The sequence below is a fragment of the Cynocephalus volans genome, chromosome 18 (assembly GCF_027409185.1).
Source record: "Cynocephalus volans isolate mCynVol1 chromosome 18, mCynVol1.pri, whole genome shotgun sequence".
NCBI classification, from domain to species: Eukaryota; Metazoa; Chordata; class Mammalia; order Dermoptera; family Cynocephalidae; genus Cynocephalus; species Cynocephalus volans.
In genome coordinates, this window is record NC_084477.1 from 18,396,447 (window position 1) to 18,414,515 (window position 18,069).

The 18,069-nt window shown below is 45.1% G+C and overlaps 1 protein-coding gene across 1 annotated transcript in view; it reads right to left on the reverse strand.

Moving 5' to 3' along the window:
- Positions 1 to 9,631: 9,631 nt before the first annotated feature.
- RAB4A (RAB4A, member RAS oncogene family) overlaps positions 9,632 to 18,069 on the reverse strand; it is a 30,911-nt gene continuing 22,473 nt past the window's right edge. Inside the window, exons 5-8 of the mRNA XM_063082733.1 lie at positions 16,485 to 16,639; positions 15,143 to 15,238; positions 11,775 to 11,909; positions 9,632 to 11,332 (exon numbers count right to left, since the gene is read on the reverse strand). Coding sequence (XP_062938803.1) covers positions 11,794 to 11,909; positions 15,143 to 15,238; positions 16,485 to 16,639 — 367 coding nt within the window. The 3' untranslated portion in view covers positions 9,632 to 11,332; positions 11,775 to 11,793. The remainder of the gene's footprint in view (positions 11,333 to 11,774; positions 11,910 to 15,142; positions 15,239 to 16,484; positions 16,640 to 18,069) is intronic.

Sequence of the window (18,069 nt, forward strand, 5' to 3'; positions counted from 1 at the left end):
AACTTATAATCTGAAATTTTCTGTAATAAGTTGAGATTGTTTAGCCCATTGGGGACGGGGGACCACTGTTAAGATACCCACTAGAGAGGTTGCCCACCCGTTCTCTCTGCAGAACTTCACAGTAGCAAGGTCTCAGTAACGTACAGCACTGAAGCTTCAGGTGGAAACGCGTTGTGCTTTGATTCCCTGCCAGTAGATCTTGTCTGCACTTTGATGTGACAGAATGGTGTGTGTGGACAGACACAAACGTGTCATTTACTTGAATAGTGCTCCTCTTTAGTACGTTTGCTTTTGGGGTAGAAAAATGGTTTGAAACAGCCCAGGTTTCCATCAGATGAGTGATGTCTCCTCCGTCCTGCAGCGACAGGGACCTGTGACACAGACGAGCACCAGACGCTTTACAAGAGATAAGAAAGGCACTTTGCCTGGGCTAACTCAGCACAGAAGACGTGCGAGCGAAAACGTGGCGTTAGATGTGAGGCCGAGCGTTTCCTTGATGTTTTTCGCTGGGTCTTTGGAGTACAATAATCAATTTTTAGAAAAAGGTTGGTGTCATTCCACATAAGATCTTCAGATGGTGTCATAATTGTATTAAGCTTTGAGAACTCACATTGGACAATCGTGAGCTTTTTAAAACAACTTTAAATATGTGCATAGTTTTGAGGTGAATTCTTTTACAGAAAGAGCTGTCCTCATCGTGATGGACATTTAATAACAGGAAATTGTACTTGTTGTCCACAACCACCTCGCTAGCAATTCTGGTGAATTTTGGTGTTGACTGTCATTACAGTCTTCAGTCACTGCAGAGACCTAAAGATCAGACTAACGTGGCACTTGTGATGGTGCAGCTGATTGTGAAAACTGTTCCTTTGAAAGCACCATTTGCATGGTTGGCTCCCCCCAGGAGTCTGGGTTGCACCTGAGAATCTCAGGACAGGTGGCCTTGGGGAGCAGCTTGGGCCCCACTCTGACCACGGCCTCCCTCTAGACTTGGAACAAGCCAGACTTTCTCTCCTCTAGAAAACAGAAGCTTGTATTTAATGTGATTACTACTGAAAACTCCAGATGGAGATAAAACCTAGAAGGCAATACTGGCCAGTTTTTCCCCTCTGTTTTAAGTAGAGGACAAGTGAACAAGATTTTTAAAGTACTTTTAATGTGCATGAGCAACAAATAAATCATTGTGAATTAGTTTTGAATCACCCTCCTGTGTCCAAGTCCTTAATCGGTTAGTGTTTCTTTTCTAAGGGTGACAGTTCCCTTTTGAGCCCATGAAATATTTTAAGTTATAACAATTGGATGGTCCTACGTTTTCCTTTTCATTTTAGAAACTGGTGTCGTTGTAATCATGGTCCTAATTCTCAGGACAACTTTGCAGGACAGCGAGGTAGTTTAAAATCACCTTTCATGTTGAAAAAGCCTGAAGCTGATAATCCAGTGATATTTAAAATCTCCATAAAACCCTTTTTTAAATTTTGATTTTAAGTTCTTTTTTTTTTTTTTTTTTTTGTCTTTTACGTGACTGGTACTCAGCCAGTGAGTGCACCGGCCAGTCCTATATAGGATCCAAACCCGCGGCGGGAGCATTGCTGCGCTCCCAGCACCACACTCTCCTGAGTGCGCCACGGGCTCGGCCCTGATTTTAAGTTCTTTATTCAAACCATTTGCCATAAACATTTTACTTTTATTTTCTATTAAAAGCAGTAACAGAATATTGAAGAAATAATGCCCAGCATTCTACCGGACTGAAATAAATGAGAAATAAACAGGAATCTATTCTTTCTATTTCTTTTAACTGCTAGGAGCATACTTAGGAGGTGTCAAGGACTTGGCATCTCTGGTTATGTGTATACTCCCCCTGCCCCATGAAATTTCTCTGTACATTTATGCATTTTCAGGTTTACTAAAGGTGTGATAGACCGTGGTCCTCTCACTTGCCCGTAATGTGGCAGGCACATATTTGTACTGTTTCATAGGTGATCTCTTTGTCACGGTTTCACCACAGATCAATTGCTAATAATTTGAAGGCAGGCGTGCTTAGGTCACTGGGACTCAGCAAACAGACCTGTACAAGTAGGAGGAGGCGAGGCGTCCACTGAGTTGCCGCGAGTCACAACATCCAAAAAGAATTCTGCACGATTCGCAAGTAAAAAAAATCTTCAGGGTCTTCCCGTGTCCCTTCAAGTTGACAATGCTGTACTGGGCATGAAGTTTGTAAATGGCATGTTACGTATATAGTCCTTGATATTTAAAACGCTCAAAATCATTACCTGCAAAGAGGGAGAGAAGCAAAGTACAGGAGGGTACTTCAAAAAGTTAGTGGAAAAATAGAATTAAAAGATAATATAAATTTTCCCACGAGCTTTTTGAAGATCCTTTGAATATTCCAAGTAAAAACAAGTGTTCTTGTTGACTACTTTAGTAAAAAAAAACAGTTTAATGGATAGTTTTATATTTCACTGGACAAGATTTTTTAAAAATGGTGCTAATATTTGTACAGCCTAATTTTCTAGTTGGTTTGGTATCAAACTGCTAATGCCTGGCCCAAATAAGGTCCTTTGTCTCGTGATTAGTTAAATTATATAAAAAGAAAGTGATCCTAAAAATAATATGAGCTAGTCATTTCAAAATCTTTGCACTTGAGATGGATTTTTGTACAGCGGGACCATCACGGAGCTCTTCTGTGCAGGTGTGTGCTCGGGACCAAACCCTATGCAAGGAGCTGTTCCAGGTGTCTGGCCCAAATTTGCCCCCTTCAAGCCTGCTGGTGTAAGGTGGAAAAATACTGCTTGCTGTTTCAGTACTTACTTCAAGTTTGAAATTCTGGACACCTGAATGAAGGCATTAGAGGCCTCTCTGTGGATTTCTTTATAACAAAACTGTATTTCGGGAAAGTTTCCCAGTGTTATGATGTTTGTTTTGAGCACTGCATTCACTTTGAAATTCTGAAAGAACAAAGGCTGGCACATCACGGCTCAGGCAATGGGAATTTTGGGTTGCATTTGCTAAGAAATATGTGTTGTTTTAAGCTTACACTTAATACCGCATTTGCTTGTAAAAATGTGAATAAAATAAATTGACATCACAGGCCCAGACTTCTAATTGTGAGTAGTTGTGATTAGTCCATAAGAGGCTTGAAGAGAGTGTATGATCACGTTGACTCCTAAATGGATTTTTCATTCGAGAAACATTCAACACGATACATTAGACGTACACAAGAAAAGGTAAGTTCTGTATGCTGCCTGTGCTTGGAGTTGGACTCTAATTTTCCCCACTCTTTCCCCTCGCACCTTCTTACTGTTTTGTGCATGGTTACAAGTCAGAAAGAAGTACAGAGTGAAAAGCGAAAAAAGTACAGAGTAAAACCAGTCATCCAAATGCCGTTCTCTTCTCTGAGAAACCAGTGCTGATTTGTGTGTGAACTTCGGACCTTTTTTCTAAGCTTATCTTTGGAGGTACTTGTACACTTTTTTTTTTTTTTTTTTTGCACACATGCTGTAATTTTTTCTGCTCCCTGTCTTGGGGAAGGTTCTGGTTCCAGGTAAGGTGGACTAAACACACATGCCCTTTTGTTCTCAACAAACACAGCTATAAAGCCTGGACGGAATGTATTTCCTCCGCCATTTGAGGGCTCTGAAAAGTAAATAGCAACACAGGTTGGCAGCACCGGATTTCTAAGTGCCACTGAAGTGAGGTGACCATTTCTTCTTCCTCTCGCATCCCCAGCCTGAGCACACAGACCAAATACAGAACTGAGCATGGGGTGCAGAGGTCAAGTCTGCCTCGAGGGGCAGGAAAGGGCCAGCCAGTGCTCAGAAAGAGGGGAGGTGCCACTTCTCTTCTTCTCTCCATTTTTCACACTGAACTCCTGGCTGGCCAGGGGGCACCTGCAGGAGCCACAGATCTGAGGCAGAACCTCACAAGCCTCCCTTTGGTGGAGCTGCAGCACCAAGAGGGCGGGCTGAGGTGCTTTTTCTCTCTCTGAAAGACATGGCTCAATTAGAAGTGGTAGTTTCAGGCTGGAGGACCTAAAAAAAAAAAAAAAAAGGGAACCCCAGGGAACCAGAAAGTACTGGGGGAGAGCTTAGGAAGTGACTACAAAGTTATTTTTGAACTCCTGGGCTCACCCTAGATCTGCTCACCCTGATCACACTGTGCATGTGTGGAGCTGATTCTAATGATTATACCGAAGACAGCTGAGAACTGAGATCACAGGTGACCTCTGTTCAGGTGTCAAACTGACCACAGGACGATGCACATGTGAGACACATCCAAGTAGTGCTGCAAAGGCTTTAACATGGAGTGATGCTGGGACTGACACCCACGGAAGGCAGGCTGGAGCTTGTGGCCTGAACCCAGCCAGCTCAACTACCTGCTGAAACAGAAGTTTCAACACTCTCCAGAGGTTTGCAACAAGAGCCTGCATCTCATCATGTAATAGTCACAATGTCCATGATGCAATCCCAAATTACTCAGCATAGGAGCAACCATTATGGGCTTTGAAGTTGCTGTTATTAAAAAGTTCAAATGAGCAATCACAAAAACTCTTGAAATAAAATAGAAATTCAGTAAAGAAACAGATGATATAGAGAGGAATCAAAGGAAAATATTAGAACTGAAAAATACTACAACAAAAATTCCATCGGACAGACTCAATGGCAGATGGGATATGACAAGAAAAAGATATAAATCAATAGAAATCACCCAGCCTGAAGAGAAAAGTGATTGAAAAACAAATGAGCAGAGTTTCAGGGACCTGTGGGGTGATAACAAAGGGTCTCACCATCATGGCTCAGGAGCCACGGATGGATGAGAGAGATTGCAGTGCTCAAAAAATATCTGAATAAATGGTGGCTGAAAAACTCCCCAAGTTTGGTGAAAGACACTAACCTTACAGATCCAAGATGCCGAGTGAACCCAAACAGCACAAACCCAAAGAAATCCATGCCCAGACTCATCATAATCACGCTGCTGAAAACTGAAAGACACCTTGAGAACTACCACAGAAAAATGACACATCACCTGTAGGGAAATGGCAACGTGAATGACAGTGAAGCTTTCATCAGAAACCATGAAGGAAGTGGCCCATTTCTTAAAGTGCTGAAACAAAATAACTGTCACCTCAGAATTCTACGCCCAGTGAAATATCCTTCAGGAATGAGGGTGAACTAGACATTCTCAGATGAAGGAAAACTGAGAGAATTGGCAGCCGCAGACCAGCTCTAAAGGGATTGCTTATGGAGGTTCTTCAGACAGAGGAGAAATAGGACCAAAGGAGGCCTGGCCCATCAGAAAGAAAGGACAGCAACAGAAATTGTCAGTATCTGGGTAAATATGATAGAGTCTTCTCGTAAATATCTGGATAAATATAATAGTCGTGAGTTTTTTAAAAAAAACCTGTTTGATGGTTGAAAACAAAAATGTAACACTGTCTGATGGGGTTTCCAATGTGTACAGATGCAGGATATAAGAAAAATATAACAAGGGAGGGCAGGTAAAGGAACCTGTGTGGTGGTAAAGTGCCTACATTCCAATTAAAGGGATAAGAAAATAATGGTTCTAAGTAGACTAAATTTTTTCCTTTAAAAAATTAAACAAGGAGATATAGTCTAAGTCACGACAGATAAAATGGAATACTAAAAATGTTCAGATAAAAGAACGCAGGAAAGAAGAAGCTAAGGAATAAAATAGAACAGAGAAACCAAATATATCAATAATTGCATTAAATGTAAATGGTATAAACATACCAATTAAAAGACAAGAGTTTCTGAATGAATTTAAGAAAAATGTGATTCAACTATATGATGTCTACAAAAAATTAATTTCAAATATTATTATATGAGTAGGTTAATAGTAGAAGGATGGAAAAAGATATACCACACAAACACTAACCAAAAAAGAAACCTGTAGTAACAGCGAAGTTTATTTCAGAGCAAAGGAAATTACCAAGGATAAAGATTATTAATAAAAGGGTTAATCCACCAAGAAGACATAACATTCTTCAATGTGTATGCACCTAACAGCAGAGCTTGAAAATATATGAGCTTCTGTACTGAAAGAGCTTCCTGTTTACTGAAGGCAGGGTCAAAAAAGCAAGGTATCAAAAAAAATTTTTTTTAAATCAAAACATGGTTTCACAGTGATATCAATCTATTCTGCTGTCCTGACAATTTAGCACTAAAGAATTTTTACAATGGAAAATACTCCTACTAGTTAAAATCAAAACTGTTTGTAGTTCTTAAAATTTCAACAAAACACTCATGTTTAAAGTTTCATAATAAAATGCTGAGAAGAAAAGGTTCTGGTCAACAGAAATCCCAGTTCCCTGCTCTCTGTGCCAGGCAGGAGGGCCCTCGGGGGGCCGGCCCCCAGCTGCGGCTCAGGCCCCTTAGTTTTGAGATAAATCTGGCATCTGCTCTGACCACTGCCAAAGGTTGTTCTGAAGGTGAAATTAGGTGCTAAACATGAGCATAATTTGAAGCTGTAAAAAACTCTGTGTCCCTTCTAGGTTTTATTATTATAGACATTTCAATTGGCAGTATTAAAAATGAGGTTCTTGTTAAACTAAAAATTGTCCAGTAATTTCTGATGAACTGTACTTTTTAAACTATGTTTTTTTTTTAAATTAGGAAAGAAAGGTGGAAACGTGATCAGATGAAAACGTGATAAGCCGCCTGAATAGAATACGAAATTTAAGTTTCAGGTGAAATCATTTAACCTTAAAATTAGGGGAGGAAAGCGAATCTTCCTCTATTCCTCGATGGTGGCAGAGTTTCAGAGTTTTCAGATCCAGTTACAGCTCTGGTTTCTGCTTCTACGTGGGGACTTGTCAGCTGAAACAGCACGTGTGATCAACAGAATTGAGGGATTGAACATGTCACCCCTAAGCATTTGTGACTTGTGAAGTACTATGACAGCTGACCAAGCCTTGGCCTCAGAGCGGATGGAGGTTGATGGACGATTACATCCTCCGTTGCTCCTTACAGCCCTCAGCCAAAACCCCCTTTTCTTACGATGACAAGTCTCGCTAGGATGCAGAACAGCAGTCAAGCCTGCTTGCTCCCAGGCTGTGCTGGGAGAGGGGCGACAAGCCAGCCAGGAGTGCACAGACAGACTCCCGAGAAATACGAATCCTAACAACGAAACGTGTACCCCAAGCATAGGCACTCTCAACCCTGGGACGTAAGATAACTGGGTTTCCATGTACGGTAGCCAATAATCGAAAAGGGAGCAGGTTGCTCTCGGAAGGAAAGTTTTAGCAGGATCCTTTGGGGATTTTGCAAAAAGAGGTCTTGCATGGAGAGGCTGCACAGGCAATATCCAGTACACTGGAAGGACTTGGGGACACGCCAGCTGTGGGATCATTTGTCCCTCCCACATGCACCGGAGTCCTGTGTGTTGGGCATCAGGCACGTAGAGGGCGGCTCTGTCCTGGGGGGTCTTAGCCCAGCAGAGAAGACAACTGAGGACAAGCATAGGTGGGTGTAACCAATACTGACAGGGAGGTCACGGCAGAGACTCATGGAGGTGGGTGCATCTGCAGGTGCTGGGGGCAGGGAAGTGTCCCAGCAGGGAAGTTCTGCGCCGCACCCTGCAGACAACAGAACCACAGCCATACAGGCTAAGCCAGCTGGGGGCATGACAGGTGACAGACACAGAGTCCCTGCAGAGGCAGAAGCCGTGAGAAAGCCAGGGGCGTTCGGAGACGTGCACACAAGTGTCCCATGAAAGCACCTTCCTCCTGGGAGGCAGGGCTAGTGCGAGGGCACGGGGCACACCTATATGGCCACACAAATCAGTATGACGACTGGATTTCTGAAAAGGGAAGAATGTGTAGACTTACTGTGAATTAATCACGTTATAAAATTTCCCATTTAGCCTAAGATGATCTGAGGGCCTCACACCAAACACAAATTAGCATCTTGACCATCATACATAATTACTTGGTCCTTAGATACTCAGTGAACATAATTATTTCCATGATATTTTGAAATGTGAAATAGTTAGAAACTTAACAAGTTTGTTTTCACCCCAGTTTTCTTTAAAGTGAAGTTAATGCAGCACATCAAGAAGTTAGAGGATGGGGTTGTCACAGCGCGGGCATGTCCGGCTTTCGCCATCTCAGCATGAAGGAACACACGGAGGTCACTGCTTGGTGATGCGACACTGACCCACCTGGCTCTGGGTTAGCGTGAGTCCAGACAAGCACACACCAGAGTTGTTAAGTGTCTCCCTTAACGATAAAACACATCTTTCGCTACAACACAGGCAGGGCAATTCTGAGCACGTTTAGCGCCCAGCACAGCCTGGGGACCCAACCATCCAAGGCCATATGCTAACAAGGACACAGCTGCCCGGGGCCAGGCCAGCTGGCTGTCCCCGTGGCACTGCCTGGGTGCTGCCACGGGGACAGCCAACCTGGCCACACTCTGGGATGTCACCTCCTTGAGTACTTCACAGAAGGCACGTCTTGTTTTTTCACACAGACCAGAAAACCAACTTTATATAATTGCAACACAGGAAAAAAACATAACCGTCCCTGAATCTGTAAGTTCCCAGAGGAATGCAACTTCATAAATTTTTTAAAAACCGTTCTTGCCAGGGACATGTGCTGGACTATTTTTGGGTGAAATGACAGAAGCCTCGGATGTTTGCAAACAGCATGAAAAGGTGGGGGTGAGGACAGAAAAGCAGACTGTTGTCGTGTAGATAGGCGTGACGTGGGACACACAGTGGCTCATTACTCTGTTCTTGCTACATGTGTGTACTTAAAAATCTCCATAGTAAAAACATTAAAAGTACATAAATTCTATTTTTATTAAAAAACAAAAACCCAAAAAGCAAAGACTCCCTAGTCATGTTATCTTCCACCTGTGAGCAGAATCTCCTGACCTCAGAGGGTGGTGGTGACAATGCGCTCAGTGGTTACTGTCCGCAGCCTCAGTCTTACTGAATCTGCTGAGTCATGTTCTCAGACAACTTCCCCCCAAATTCTAAACATGGCCCCTCAGAGAAGTTAACACAGTCAGGAGTAACCAGGTAACAACCACGACAAACTCATATCGTTAGCACGTGGATAGACACCAGCTTAGGACACATGTCACTTCTCAGCTAGCACAGGAAAGGAAACATTCACGGGCGTGTTAAAGACCCTCTAATTCTCCCCTCCAAAAACAAAGAAAGAGGACAAAGATGACAGAAAATGAAAGGCCATCATCGGCTGCGCCACAGGATAAGGAAGGAAGCATGAGGTTTCCAGTTTTAGCAGATTCCTTAAACAGTACCATTGATCTGCTAGGAGCCCCGTTCCCAAAGATTTCAGCAGCTCTTATGCAAGCCACAAGCGATGCTCTCAACAAAACCACGGCCGTCTCCCCAACTGGGACGTCCTCATCTTCACCCAAATGCTGGACTATAAGAGAATAAATTACCATCTCAAGTCTAAGTGGACTTCATAAACTTTTTCTAGGAAAACTGAAAGTTATCTGGAAATCTAAATTAGAGCCTCCTGAAAACTTAGGAAGTTGTGGGAAATGCACACATAATATTTATGACCAAACTGAATACCACCAAATTATCTCTCCTCTTCACTTTTGCTATAGGCAAGAGCCTTTGTTAACATCCGCCATGGTTTGGTTCTCCAGCAGCTTTTATTGGTTACAGGATGTGGAATGATACATGTATCTGTGGTTTAATTAACAGGCTCATTTATGAAACAACGTGGCATTCATCTTATTTTTAAAATTCTTGCTTTTGAATAAACTTATGTGTTAGAACATGCTTCTATCCCATGCAAAAAGCTGTTCAGAAATGAGCAGCTTGCAAAGCTGTCATAAATGAGACACTGAATGAGACATTCTTCCAGCGAGGTTCATGTAGGTCAGTCTGAGAATTCGCTTCAGATCCTGACTTTTCAAAATAGAATACTCAAGGCATTAAAAAAAAAAGCAAATCTTCAAATATCTAAAAGAGATGCATACTGATATTTTTATCCAAATAACTTCTCAGAGTTTGTGTGTGTCTCTGTGCTCTGTCGGTTAAACTAAAACGATGAAAGAAGCAGGTGGTGGCCTCTAACTGAAAGTTAATTAAATTCACTGATATGCAGCCAAAAAGTAACAGTGGAAGTGCTTACACAAGGTGAAGAACGCTTTCAGACTTACATCATACTGTGTTTAAACTAAAGGAAAGGTTCTGTTGTATGTTCTCTGCATTGACATTTTAAAATAGAGCAAGTCTTTGTAATATAATATATACTATATATATATATAGTATATAACTATATATTATATTATTCATCAGTACACCTTATGTGAATTAAAAACATGTTAACTGTAGTAAGGCATTTAACTATACAGTTTTTGGAATTTCTTAATGAGCCGTATCCTTTTAATATTAACTAGACTTAGTGTGTTTCCTTAAAATGAACACAAAACTAAAAAATTTGAAAAAGAGGCAGTGATACCATTATACTGAATTCCCAGGGCAGCCTGTGGCAAACACTGTTTTCTAGCAGGGAGGCTGGACAGACCAACAAGCTGGAGATAGACGGACAGCCCCAGCTTCCACGTTCCACCACGTTGCACCAACCGCTGAGAGCAGAATTAGGTGCCTGGTAGGTGCGGTTCAAGGTGCTGACCACATCGCCTAAAACAGAGCCGGCCCTGCCGTGTATTTCCCGCATCGATCCGGGTGCAGATGCTCTAAAATCAACGGAGACTTGGACAGTGCAGAGCTCATGGAAAAACTCCATTTTTCATTTTATTTTGGTGTGTTAGTGAATGACTCCTGATCTCGTATTTCAAGTGTGGGTCATGTAAACACCATGTAAATGTGGTAAACAATTAAATAAGAAATGCACTGGCGAGCAATACCAGAGCCTTTGACTATCAGGTCATACGTATAACCAACCGTGCGATATACCCGACGTGATGGGAAAAGCATACTCACAATTAACACATTTTAGTTCATATGATTAAAAGAAACAGTGAACTGCATTTAGTGCGGCATTCTGTCGCATCGGACATCACAGCCCATGCTGTGGAGACGAGCCGGGCTAGAACACACACAGTACACAGCCGTGCTTTAAACCGAGTGTGAGAGGAAAGACATGGAACAGGAGACTTTTACATACATATATACATCTAAAGGTGGTGTCCACGGAATCAGATTTATTACAGGGCTCCGTGTGCCGCGACTTCCCGCTGCAGAACACCCCAAGTTATTTCTTCCCCACAGAGATCTACTTCCGTAAAGAGTAGAAAAAGTTGGTGGTAAAAAACTTCAGAATCTTCAGGCTCCCATGGCTGTGTCCCACATACCGTATGGACACCTAAAAATATTAAGAACAATTTAGAAATCTGCATAATTATAAGCAGAAAGATAAATATAGCTTAAAGCCTACAGGAGAATCAGCGACTCGCCATCCTTTGTCTTTTGTTTAATTCTTGCCTGTGCTGTCAGATAATGTCCGCGACACATGGAAAGTCCCCTATGGGAAACGGGGAAAGACAGGAAGCTTTACAGGTTACATGGAGACACCTGCCCATTCTGTAAGTGAGCCTTCTCTTTTAGCAAAGGCACATCCACTTAGACCTCAATTAATGCGACGAAGTCCTCTCGCTGACACAAAGGGTGGGATCCCTGCGTCCAGCACTGGCCGTCCTCTCTGAGCACGAGCAGGGAACATCGTGGAGGGCACACGTCCTTTCTGTCGGGACACTAATGCTAACTGCTGGGCAGTGGGGCGCAGGCAGCGGGTGGCAAGTACTCACCTGGGAGCCTGTGCAGCCCCTAACAGCCACATTCCTGCACGCTGGTGGCCTGGGCGCGCCGCGGCGACCGCAGCTGTCTCAAGGCGGCGTCCCCGTACTGGATTCCCGAGCCCATTCTTTCTGGGTCCAGCTCACCTGGCAAAAAGGTTTTCATGTTTCTGTGATCCCCAAAATATATCAAGTGAAGAAAAGCAAAGTAAAAAATGACACGTGTACACGTCACTGTACGAGGCACTGCAAAAAGTCCGTGGAAAAACAGAATTAGGAGATAATACAAATCTTCCCAAGAACTTTTTGAAGACCCCTCATATTTAATAAAGAGGAAAAAAAAAAAAAACGTGTGTATTTGCTTGCACAGGCCCAGAGGACTAGCAATGACCTCAGGCTGCAGTGGGAGCTCTGGACGGCCAGGGGACGCAGGTAAGGCGGGGCGGCTTTTCTCTGCACACTCTGAACTTGTTAAGTGTGGATTACACAAACACATGAGGTATACAAAAATAAATAAATTTAAAATTAAAGCAGGGAGATACCAATTTTCACTTAGACTGGTAAAAATCCCGGTGTGATAACATGCACTGTGGACAGGCCCTTGGTAAACAAGCCTGTCGACAGGGGAATCTGACAGTCCCCGCCTAAGTCCCAAATGCATGTGTTCTTTGACCCGGCAAGTCCCCTGCTGCGAACTTACCTTACGTGTACACTTGTGCACGTGTAAGATGGTGCATACAAAGTTAATTACTGCGGCACTGTCTACACAGCAAAATGTTGTCTACAACCCAAATGTCCAGAGTAGACTGGCTCGATAAATCACGGTAAAACACACATGGAATAGTACATGCCACACACACACACACATTCACATAAAACTCTACATGCTGATCTGTAATGATCTGGGGGTACAGTCAGTGAAAACAGCAAGAGGCAGCAGTCTCCCTTGTGCTTTTGGGTAAAAGTGGGGGAAGAGATGGGTTTTGAACCAGATGAATGTACTACCTACTTGAAAAATTAAAATTCAAAGGTATGCTGAAGAATCTTAACGCAGACCCTTGTATTTTTCACCTAGATATGACTCTGATTTTGGTGCTCTCAGAAGAAACGCATCTTGAAAGTCTCACGTGATCGAGCTGTATCGGCTACCTTCACGGGCTCCACGTAAAAGTAGCAAAGTCACTCAAATCTCACGTTCAGCCCAACCACACTCAGCACCACGCCAATCTTAATCATAAATACTTATCCTGTAGAGTCTTGAAAAATAACAGCTTTTGTACCAAGGTTAGTCAATTTTATTTGTTTTCTGATTAGAAAAATACAAGAGGGTGCCACAGCTGCTCCTATTGAGACCCCATCACCTGGGCCCCAACCTCCTTTCACCCCACCCAGTGCCACCTGCCCCGTGCCCTGCTCTCCTGCCCTGTGCTCTCAGCATCGACACGTGTGTGTGACAGGTCCTCTCTCGCCCAAACCTCCGGCTCTGTGCCCTGCAGTGCCGGCTCCATCCTCTGCCTACTTGTTCCGTAACGGTGGCTTCTGTGAAGGTCCCCACCTCTGTAATTCTGCAGATGCTGCCCTTGATGAAGACGACCGCTGACGTCCCCTGCCCGCCCCAGCACACACGTTCCAGCTCGGCTCTTAGCTGTGAGGCCTTCCTGGGCCACATCTGGTAAGGGACACTCTTCAACGCGCACACGGTGCGGGCACAGGTGGCACGTGGCCCCTGGGTCTCATCCTTCCCCTGCAGGGGTCTGCTCTCAGTCCCTGCTGTCCTCATGCGGACTGTGCTCTGGACCAGCACCTGCCTCCCCAGCTGCCACCAGCCCAGAGCTCTGTGCACGCTCCAGCGTGACCTCAAAGGTGGCACAGCCACCGCAGAACGCTGTGCTCCCTGGGACCCCCGCCCCTCTCTGGCTCCACGTCTCTCCTAGTGACCCAGGTGTGCCGGTCTGGGCTTACCCCGGCTCCCTCTTGACCTTCGTCCTCACCGTCCCTGACTCAAAACTCAACTGCCCTTTCCTGCCACTTAGCACAGGAGTCGTGTGATGCTACTGCCTAGATACGTCCCAGATTCAGCTGTCCCTTCCACTCCCTTCCACACCCTGCTAAAGCTCTCATCAGCCGTCTCTGCTCCGATTACTCAGAAGTGCCTCATCTGGCGTCCTGGCTCTGGCCCCGTCCCTCTCTCCGTCACTGCCCGCTCACCCCCCACCCAACGGCTGCGGTTCTCAACCTTGGGTGGGCGACGACTCACACGAGAGAGCATGTAAAGACGTGGACGCCCCAATGACGCTCCCGCACCACGGGCTCAGCCTCTGCAGACGCGGGGCCCGGGGAGTCTTCTCTGCGCCCCAGCTGACTGCTGGGCAGAGAATCAGCGGCCCACAAGGTAAAGTTCCAGGCGCTCCTGGCCTGGCTCCTGCCATTGTCAAGCCTTCCCTCCCGCGAGTCCCTCTGCCCCCTCCCTGGCCTGGCTCGCTGTTCCTGATGTTTTAAAAGACTGAGCTCAGCCGTCGCCTCCTCCTGGAAGTCCTCCCTGACACCCTTCCACCCTCCAGCTGGCGTAGGTTCCTCTTTAGGTTACCCTGAGATCCTGCATCTCTCAATTACTGTATCGACCTCACGATGTTACAATGATCTTTTGATTGCTTCCCACAAAAGACCATTTCTTGGGGTGACCATTGTGACTTATTCATGTTTGTATCTCAGCACCTGACAAACCGGCACTCAGATACTTAAATGAATTAATTAAAAGGTGAATGTCCACCTATAATTTGGGGGATATTTAAATCAAAATCAACTTTAGTAAATGACAACTGCACAGTATTTTGTCAGCTGCCTATATTAGGGCGATTTAAAATGATTTTTACTGAAGCAGCCATTGCAACAATGTGACAGATACAACAGAGGCGCACTCAGAGAGCGTCAGAAATAAAATGACCCGAGACTGCACGGCTTGGCAAGGCCCAACCTGCAAGCACCGACATTGCACTGCATAGCTGATCCTCTGGTCACGACAGACAACCCCAGTCCGACAGAATCAGCATGTTGCAGACAGAGACTGGACAGAGGCCTATTGTTCTACTTTAAGTGACCCACCCACCAACAACTGTACTTCTGAAAGCAAACCCGCCCTGAAGGCTTGGCTGCCCCCGCAGCTCAGCCAGTCTGCCCTCCCGTCTCAGCTCCGCGGAAGCTGCCCTGACACCCCAGCCCCACGGGCACGACCTCCAAGCCCGTAAGTGGCCATTTTAGGTTGGCAAGTGCAGGGTGAATATCCTGCGACCAAATCACTCCTGACAATATTAAAAGATGATAGCACTGAGCTAGGAAGTTAAACATACAGAAGAAAAGTTTACTGATGGGAAGGCTTTTACCTGACTCAATTTTGTTGAGTATTTTTCTTGCACACTGTACAAAAGCCTCTTCCACATTCTCCCCTGTGAGTGCACTTGTTTCCAGAAACATCAGCTCTAAAAGGGACATCAAACAAAATACAAAGCCACGTTTAGATCATAGTCTCCAGTTACTAACAGCCTGTTTAGAATCTCTTAGAATTGCAGGCAAAATATACTGTATGACTTAGATCCAAATATTTCTGTAAATATGAAATCAATATATGCCAATATATTTTTTTAAACGTTCGAAGGCTTCTAGACTTTTCTGACATGCAGCCGTCGTCTCATGGTAGCGCTCAATCTGTGGAAAGGCTGACGGAGCAGCGTGGCTTCTGGCCTGAGCGACTGCTGCCCATCTCAGGTGAAGGAGCTGTTTCCTTCTCCAGACAGCTGCACGTCCCCACAGATACAACCTACCATGCCCACACTCGTTAGGGGACAACACTGCAGCGTCACGTAGCTGCATGAGGAGGTCTTACGTGAGTCAATACCTCCCCTCCAGAGCGAGGACTGGCCACCTGCTCTCAGGCAAACCACACCCCCTGTAAGAGGGAGTCCATTCAAACGGCATCTCAATTCCTTCTGAGCTTTTTAACATTCTCCGCTTCTGCATTTCTAAACAGCTTCTTTACAAACTGCCATGTTTCTCTCATGTTTATTTCCTTAGCAGAAAACCAGGCAAGTTATAACAATATAATCTGGTAGTCCTAGAATCCAATCAAATATTGATACAGGATCCTCTAGCTCTTGATTGGTTCTGGAAACTACAGTTATTTAAAATGGCTGAATTTTTATGATTCTATTACCCATAAGTAACCGTTACTTCATACGGCATTCTCAGTTGTTCTATATGGAAACTCAGAGAAGTTTCGGAGTCACCTATAACCAAATAATTCAAATTCAGTGGAAGTAAAATAAAGCTGACAAGCCAGGTGTCTCTCCGCCACCTCCCTTTCTATGGGGTATTAACATCTCACCAATTTTGCTACAAAATGCATTAAAAACTGATGACATCATCTGGTTAGGGCCTTTAAAAATTATTGTTATAAACTCCGCTTTAACCCAAGACCTCGAATATTCAAAGATCACAGACTGAAAGTCATTACAGAATGTTAATGTGTTTGCTTTTATCATGACAGTAACTTCTGTAGGCAGAATGTCCTGTAGTGAAAATACGCTAAAGAAGTCTGAATTTACAGCCAGAACAACAGGAAAGCCCACGTTTCCTAAACGTGGTTTGATCTTGCAGCTCCAGTGGATTTTTAAACTCATGACCCCCAGATCTGCTACTTGAAAAGCAGGAGGAGTACAGGTCACTTGCCGTTTTCCTGAGCAAACCTGGAGGCTTCCAGGAAGGTGACTTCGCGGTCGGCGTCGAGGTCCTTCTTGTTTCCGCAGAGGATAATCACGATGCTCTGACTTGCTAGCATTCTGGCATCTGTTAACCAATTAGTAAGCGCATTGTAGGTTTCTCGGCTGCGTAATACAAGATTGTGGAAATAATACATGTATTTTATAACACCAGCAACTCTGTCCCGTCATCCTCACCACACACACCGCTTCTCCACTCTGCAGGGCAAAGGCAGCAGCACCTTTACGGGATGTCCCGCGGCCTGAGTGCACTGCGGACCCTCCACACCCATGTGGCTTGTCTCCTTTTGTTTCCAGAGATACGAGACAAGCCAGGTATTTTGCCGTGTTTTGTTTGCCTGGTCAGGTGCAAAAGGAAACAGGCTCCTTCACTCATTCTATGAATGTCTGCTGAGCTCTTGGCATGTGCAGGGCACAGTGCCGGATCTGAAGGCAGGGATTAGCAGATCGCTGCCATTTAATGAATCCTGGCAGTGTGCTGTACTTTCTTTTATAGAAATTTGTCACACTGATTATAGGGACTCTGTGACATAGACTGCTATTCTCTCCCTTTTCCACGAGAAACCCAAGGCCGCAAGAGGTGAATTAAGTTGCCCAAAGTCGCACAGCAGCCAGCAGCAAAGCCAGGACTTGATCAGATCTGTCTGACTCCAGACCCGCTGTTTTCCACCCTTGGTATGTAAGGACATATCCCTTCCTGTGGCACTTTGATAATCTGATGACTTCACATGTTAGCAAGTGGAGCCTTGCACACCTGGGCAGGTGCAGTGAGGGCTGGGCTGGGAGCTGCCACCTCCTCACAAGGCCCTTGGCTCCGACACACAGCCTGGGAGGGAGGCAGCTGTGGGAGAGTTGTCACTGGACAGGCAGCTGCCCAGAAAGGACCTACAGGGGACACTGCTGAGATCACACATTTCTATAGAGTGCTCGCGAACCCTGACCTCCTGCTGTCTGATGAAATTTCTTCAAGGACAGAAATGTTCTATGACCTGTGCTATCTGATGTGATAGTCACCAGCCACATGTGGCTACTGAACACTTGAAATGTGGCTGGTGCAACCAAGGAACTGGATTAACTTTATTTCAATTAAGTTGCCACATGTGGATAACAGCTGCCACATGAAGGCTTTGTACCAACTCATCTGCACCTCCCAACAGCCTCGTGAGGGTTCCAGATGGGGACACTGAGGTACACACGGCTGAAGTTCCTGCCTCAGGAGATGGCCTCGCCGGAAAGTGGAACCGGGATTTAAACCCAGGCAATCTAAGCCCAGAGTCTGTGTCCTCGACCTCCCTCCACTCTCCCAGTCACTCGCCACACGTGGAGCTCTGGGCACCTCCAGCAAAGTGTCCCAGCACCCTCGGAAACGTAACGAAACACGAGGGCTTGCTGTTTCTCCCTGAAACCTTTCAGACGTTTCTCTATGTGGGAGAGTCGTGGCAGGGGCGAGTCCAGCGACTCCAGGACCCGAGGAAGGGCTCAGGGTGTCCCGGAGGCAGCCCCACGCCCTCCCGCCCGCCAGGCCACGGGTAGAG